Genomic DNA, 7,171 nt, shown 5'->3' with positions numbered 1-7,171 from the left:
ATAGTGTACAATTATAATACAGTTTATTAGTTATGAACTTAAAAAAAATAAACAAAGAAACAGACAAAGACATAATATAGACATGAAGGGGAAAATAAATTGTAGCTTATATAATCACAAGTAACAATTTCCACAAATCCGATCACAATTCACGGTTTTTATTAATTTCAAGCACTCTCCTGTCTTAAGCTGACGTATTCTCAGTTTGTTGTCTAAGTTCCACAATCAACTACTTCACTGATAATTGCACAATATTATGTCAATTGATGTTTATTAATCACTGTCTTGTGTGTAAAGATAAGATATTAAACTGTCCCAGCATCTCTATAATATCATCTCTAATATTATCCGGTAGATAAGTAATTGTTAACCACCTGTATGAACCACTATTTCGTTTCCATACCTCTGCTACACGGGTGTTATAATGTATAATTTGTTCAGTCCACTCACAAGATTCATTTTCTTTGTAACATTAGTTTCCGCCTACCACTATCCAGACAGGTACAACTCAATTCTCAACTACATACAACCGCCTGCTAACTACAAGGAGTATGTCTTACCCACCGATTTGAACCCTGTCAACTACGATCTGACTCTCTATCCTCGTCTCAGTGAAAAAAACATTTTCTGGTGAAATAAATATTACTTTCTGTGTTTTAGTCGCTACTAATCTAATAGTGATTCATGCCAACCCGAGCTACATCAGTGTCACAAACTCGACGATTCAGTCGACCTCACAATCAGTAAGTATCTCCGGCTACCAGACTAACCAGACCCTCGAGCTGTTGACTTTCACGCTGAACGAAACGTTGACTGCTGACCAGAATGTCACTCTCGGTATCTTCTACGAGGGGATCTTCGGGCAGGATATGTTCGGGTTCTACCTGAGCACCTATACCACCTCTGCAGGCACACAGTGAGTCCACACTCTCTTGTTTCCTTTATTTATGCAAATAAGAGTGTTCTCGATTAGTTTTATCGATTATTAATATGTCCTCGCGTTTCAACATATTGAGAGCATTTATGTAGGGTATGTTAATTGTGAAATAGTTCTGAAAAGAAACGCGTCACCGGTTCAAAAATGTTTACCGTACTTTGATCTTTATGGAAATATTAAATACCAACAGCACTGATCAAAACAGGCTTCTAACAATGCATGGTTAAGTATTTTGAGTATAAATATCAGAAACAAAACTTTTTCTGTTACATACATTTTTATGTTTTGTTACAATTACAAAGATAATTTTGAAGTTTGAAATTAACTCTACATACAATTCATATCACCACAGACTTTTTCACGTAGATTAAAAGATACAATAGTTTTGTACTCGGGAAAAAGGGTTACAATATTCATCATTTTATTGAGGAATGAAAATTAAGTTGATGTGACATAATTTTTACGTTGCAATATAACTTATAAAATAACAATTTAATATAAAATATAACGAATTATTCCTACAAAAGCTTTTGAAATTGCAATAAATATCTCCAAGTTAGCAAAAGATAGTAGGTATTTAGGTCAAACATTAACTATAACATTAAGTGTAGATTTATATTTCATCTAAAACGTGGCATCTGCTTTCTGATAATGAGTTACTGTAAGTTGATTACTGGCTGTACATTGAATCAATGTTTCTTTGCAGACTCATTGGAATCACACAGCTCGGGTCTACATCTGCAAGACGCGCTTTCCCTTGTTTTGACGAACCGGCCTACCGCGCCCCGTTCAACATTAGTATTTGGCACACTGCAGATCAGATTACAATGTCTAATATGAATATTACGAATCAATCTCTCCCCAATCCTACAACGTGAGTATATTTACAAGTAGTTCACTCTTTTACACCAGGTTTCCCTTCCTGTAATTTGTGATGTACAAAATTATGTTTATTTATATGTACATGTACATAAAATATATGTATTATAATTTGTTGTGCGAGATTGAAATTCCATACACTGCTGACTCATGGGCGAGAAAATAGCTTTAGGCTCTATATTAGTTTTAGTTTGAATCATTATGATTCATTACAACCCAACTTATACCTACGTTCATGCTTCATTTTATTACGTCATTTATTACCTGTGTTTTCATCTAAATAAGAATACAACTAACTTTTAAACAGTTATACAACTTATTCAGTTAATTTGCAACAGCATATCTCTCAGCCAATTAAAAAGTTTTGTAAGCAAAAAGTTAAAATTATAATTATGTTTTCAGAGGGCTGATATTGGATACATATAATACCACTCCCCGATTCCGACTTACCTGGTAGCTTTCGGGGTGGCCGACAAAGGGCTTGGAGTTCACACAAGTGGAAATAAGTTCAGAGTATTTGCACGCGAAGCTGTCATAGATGACGCAACCTATGCGGTACAAATGGGCCCATTAATCTTGGATACTATCAGTAACTATACAGGGGTGAATTATTCTCTGCCGAAAATTGACGCCGTGGCACTACCTGACTTCATTGCTAAAGCGATGCAGAACTGGGGACTTCCTACATTCAGGTAATTTAGATAAAACGTTATTTAATAATTGTAAGACATGATATTGACATAAATATTACATAGTATTATCGAGGATTATATAAATATATTTTCATGGAACACATAGATATTGCACGAGAAGTGCTATCTTGTATGTGATAAGGAAGATAAATCAATTCAATTTAAAATCAGGCTACATGCTTGGATTGTTAGAGTAGCCTGAAGAGAGCATGCTGAATACTGTCCGATAGAGGTGCGCATTAGAATAATCTGGAGAAGTAGAACAAAAACTCATGCGATTTTGAAAGTTACCGAGAAGAAACGATATCTTAACTTGCTTTGAATCATTTTCTATCTGAAATTGATAAAGATGCAACAAAAATTGAAACCACAGTACTATACAGTATATACTAAAGACGTTGTTCAGTAAGGAAACCAATATCAAACTTTCGAATTTATTGTAACAACTAAATAAAGTTATGTTCAATCAGTTTTAAAGTTCAAAAATTTCATTCTGCCCACAGAAATGTTGTTATTTCCAGTCATTGTACTAATGAATTTATTTAAAATATATGAAAAATTAGTTAATAACGGAATGATTAAATATTTAATACAAACATTTTCCATCGCAGTTCCAAAAACTATAGAAACCCGGCGTTTCTATAACTGGTATCTGCTCTCTTCCTCAGGCATGAAACCCTATAACCACAAACTAAACATGCACGCACTTATGTTACCGAGTTAACTATTTTGCCTATCTTTCGTTTCGTAATTTCAAGATCAATTTATAAACAACCAATAAACATCCTAAAAACCTAAAGATATTATATACGAGTTTATGATTCGGCTCGGTTTCCTTGTTACGTTTTTAAAATATGGGTGGCAAAAATGGCGTTGCCACTGTATCTCGATTTCAAACTGTTTGTTGGCGTACTTAATCTGGAACAATGTTCAGATATGTTGGATGTGTCTGATGAATGTCAGATTTGACCATTATAAATTTTCTTTCGTTATAATTGTTCCTTGTCTTCCTAACATTTAATGGGTCTGTTCGCAGCGTCCATATAACAATTCTAAGCCACGAACCCTGTTTAGGAATTTTATAATTATGGGTTTTATGAGACTTTTCCAAATGTGTCTTTTTTAAAGAAAATCCTATTGATGTTAATTTTATAACACTTCCATGTTTTCTGAATTCTGGCTTGTACGTAAATTTAACTCTGTACTCTTAGTTACCATCTTGTTCTTAACAGATTGCTCGTGGTCTAAAAGTATATCATTCTAAAATTTTAGACCATTTATTAAGATACTCTTGTTTTAGCCCACTTTTTTATGTTTTAAAATAAAGAGTGTTCTAATAATTTATCTGGCAGAATTGATAGTTAGAACGAAACTTTAGCTAAAACACCGGTTTGATCTCTTTTAGATAAAGCGTATCGTGGAAGTCTACACATCTTACACACAAGCACAAAGCTTTGTTGTAGTACCTATTAGCAAACAATACATTATTTAGTTTTGTACTTCCATGTAACTGCTACAAATTTTGTTATTCAAATTTTTCCTTTACGTATTGGTGAATATTACTCATGGGAGGGACATTGTTTGTATTCCTTCATCACCTAGCACATTGCAATGTAATGGCGTTTGAACAGTGTCTTTGAAATTATAATTATTTAACAGGGAGTCCTGGACCATAATTTAGTTACTTTAGTTTAGAGGTTGAATATTGAATATTGTGTACTGGAATCGGGAATCCGTGTCCAAATGACGTCCGCATTACTCTTCTGTGACATGAAGGGGAATGTTACATTTCTTGGAAATAGTCATGATTGTTCTATCGTGGCTGAACTTCACTCAAAATCTTCCGTTCTTCGCCTAAAACTAAATAACTCACTAATATCAACGTCTCAGATCTAATGCTGTATTGTTATTTGTTATGTAACTTGAAAAAAAAACGAATAAAAGTTGCACATGTTAGATTAGAAAGAGCTCATTTTATTTAGCAAATTTATGTTTATAAATCGATGACGAAAGTGGAAACGAATATCTTGTGAATTCTTCGTTAGCTAAAAAAATGTATCATGGTGTTAACGTTGGAAATAAAAAGTAATTTTAACTAGGATTGCACTGGAGTGTATTTTATTTCTTCGTGTTCAGAAATTAGGTGAATATTTAGTTATTATCCATCTTATTTATGAGTATCTCCCTTAAAGTGATAATATTGTTCAATGGTTTTAGTTAATATTGCATTTAGAAAACTAGACTCAGCTTTCCACCAACCGACTGCTATTTTTATCACGTTGTCGCCCACCCTACTAACTCATTACTTAATGCTATTTAATATTGTCCTGATCACCACATATTCGATTCACCATTTGTATTTAGATGTAAGAAACGCTCAAATGAATGGTTGTCTCTTATCAGTATTGACGAGGCTGAATTATTATGGCTAAATACAGGCGGGACTACTTCTAATATTGGCCCTCCCCTCCTTATCTAACCTGTTACTCCACTACCGACAATTATGAATGGTTTTATAGTAGCTCTCAGTATTATTTATTTATTTAACTTTACTGCATCACTTTAATCCTCTCAAGCAACCACTGTATATAAGTTAATACTCTGTCGTTTCTTCTTGATTCTGGAAATACACCATTCTAGATTTTATTACTTTTAATTATTCGCTTGGATTGACATTAGTACAATATTTCATGAAAGTGTGTGTGTGTGTGTGTGTGTGTGTGTGTGTGTGTGTGTGTGTGTGTGTGTGCGCGCGCGCGCGCGCTTGTGGCGAGCGCACCACGTAGTTTGCATGATTTTATATTTAATAATGACAACAACAAATTACAATCCGTCCACGATTTCATAGCAGCAACTCGAGCCTACGCACATGCTTTCTACGGGCTCCATGGGCTTATTTCCTAGATCACTAATATTTGTTATTAATTAATATTAGTGAGTTCAACTTCTTAAAATAAATTAACTGCTACTACTAATGAATGTGCAACTAGTTATACAAATAGATTATATAAATATATTCCTTAATTGTTTAAGGAAATAATATAATTAACTAAACGTATAATTACTACTTAATTTTTACATTGGTACATTTTGTTTATTTTTTAAGGAGTTTGAATTTTAGTTGGTACACTGTTTCATTTAACACAATTGGAAATAAATTATTATTCAATTCAATTCAATATTGTTTCAGGGAGATGTATATCCTGTATAATCCCTCCAAGAACAGCTTGAGAGACAAATTCGCTGTGTTGTCAGAAATTGTACACGAGCTGAGTCATCAATGGTTCGGAGACTTGGTGACTGCTGAGTGGTGGAGTTATGCTTGGCTCAATGAAGCGTTCGCCACTTACTTTCAGTACACAATTCCAAATCAGGTAAGTAGTCACTTTCATAATAGCATTGTTATTGCATATAGCGCAACACATTATAACACAAAACCAAAAAGTATTTTAGAATTCTCAGGGCATTTACAATAATCGTTTTCATTTTCCACATTTACTGAGACTAAAACTATTTTGCCCAGTTGGAGCCAAGCTGGGAGTTAGGGAGCACAATGTTTGTGGTAGAGGCAGTACAGTACGCTCTGGACTTGGACGTAGGAAGTCCTAGGCCGATGACATCAGATGTGTGGACACCATCACAAATTGGAAACATCTACGACTATGTTACATATGAGAAAGGTAAGATTTACACTTTGTCTGCTTTCACATTAGGCTACACAATTTTATGTCTGATAGGTATAAATTGGAAAGGTGTTATTTTCACTAATAACAAATAATAGTTAGACCAATTACCATACGTGTTATTTTAATTTGTTACCAACTCAATTTAACCTTGTGCTTTCAGGTGCTTCTGTACTTCGAATGGTAGAAACTTTTTTGACCACTAAAGTTTGGAAACAAAGTTTGAATAACTACCTTTATACCAACGAGTGAGTATCTTTTTCATTAAGTCATATTCAATCCCTAATAAATTTATTTGGTGTTGAAGAAGAAAATTTAATTTAATTTTCTTAAATTTTATTAATAGTCAATACAATTTTCGTAGGTTATTTTCCTGTCATGTTGCATACAACCTGGTCTCCAGGTCTGCTATAGTGTCTCGAGCTGTGGGCCGTTATATGGGCAGATAAAGATTGGTTTGAGTATATAGAATTTCCGATGTCATTATCGGCACAGAAATCGCTTAAACTAAGCCATATAAAGTTTTGTAGGTCATCCTTGTGCATGCAGGATGTTTGAATTGGCATTACACCTTAATTTAAGCAGCAGCCATGAGTTTTCGAGATTTGGTAATGGTATATTTCCATTAGTTTTATATCAATCAGTGGACTATTATTCTTGTTTAGAAACAGCTGAACCAAACATTCCTCATTACGCTCATATTCCCATTTAAATAGTTATTTATTGAATTATTTATTTATTGATGTGTCCATCTTAAATTGTTAAAAGGATACCATACTTGTATTAATCGTAATTCCGTGAAGATAAAGAAAGTAGAAGACTACTCTGTGAACTTAAAATCTGCCAAACTGTATACAATTTTGCTGTTCTTTCTACATATTTGTGAAAACGAAAGATTTATTAGATAATCTTACCAATGCAATAGTAAGAGGGGATTGTAGGAATTTTCTTTGTAACATGAACAAACTTTACCAAATTAC

At 33.6% G+C, this 7,171-nt stretch overlaps 2 protein-coding genes across 2 annotated transcripts in view; both read left to right on the top strand.

Annotated features, from left to right (window-relative positions):
• Positions 1–41: 41 nt before the first annotated feature.
• Positions 42–2,357, top strand: LOC124373971 (puromycin-sensitive aminopeptidase-like protein; the record flags this gene model as incomplete). Its single annotated transcript, XM_046832278.1, is given in 3 exon segments — positions 42–916; positions 1,644–1,811; positions 2,219–2,357. Coding segments are annotated over 3 exon segments (270 nt in total). The 3' UTR covers positions 2,274–2,357.
• Positions 2,358–2,377: 20 nt separating this feature from the next.
• Positions 2,378–7,171, top strand: part of LOC124373970 (aminopeptidase Ey-like) — a 28,731-nt gene continuing 23,937 nt past the window's right edge. Inside the window, exons 1-4 of the mRNA XM_046832277.1 lie at positions 2,378–2,508; positions 5,699–5,882; positions 6,032–6,188; positions 6,355–6,439. Coding sequence (XP_046688233.1) covers positions 2,378–2,508; positions 5,699–5,882; positions 6,032–6,188; positions 6,355–6,439 — 557 coding nt within the window. The remainder of the gene's footprint in view (positions 2,509–5,698; positions 5,883–6,031; positions 6,189–6,354; positions 6,440–7,171) is intronic.

The sequence above is a fragment of the Homalodisca vitripennis genome, unplaced genomic scaffold, assembly GCF_021130785.1.
Source record: "Homalodisca vitripennis isolate AUS2020 unplaced genomic scaffold, UT_GWSS_2.1 ScUCBcl_6814;HRSCAF=14197, whole genome shotgun sequence".
Classification (NCBI taxonomy): Eukaryota; Metazoa; Arthropoda; class Insecta; order Hemiptera; family Cicadellidae; genus Homalodisca; species Homalodisca vitripennis.
The sequence above is the reverse complement of the archived record's forward strand: the minus strand, read 5'-3'. Positions and strand labels throughout refer to the sequence as shown.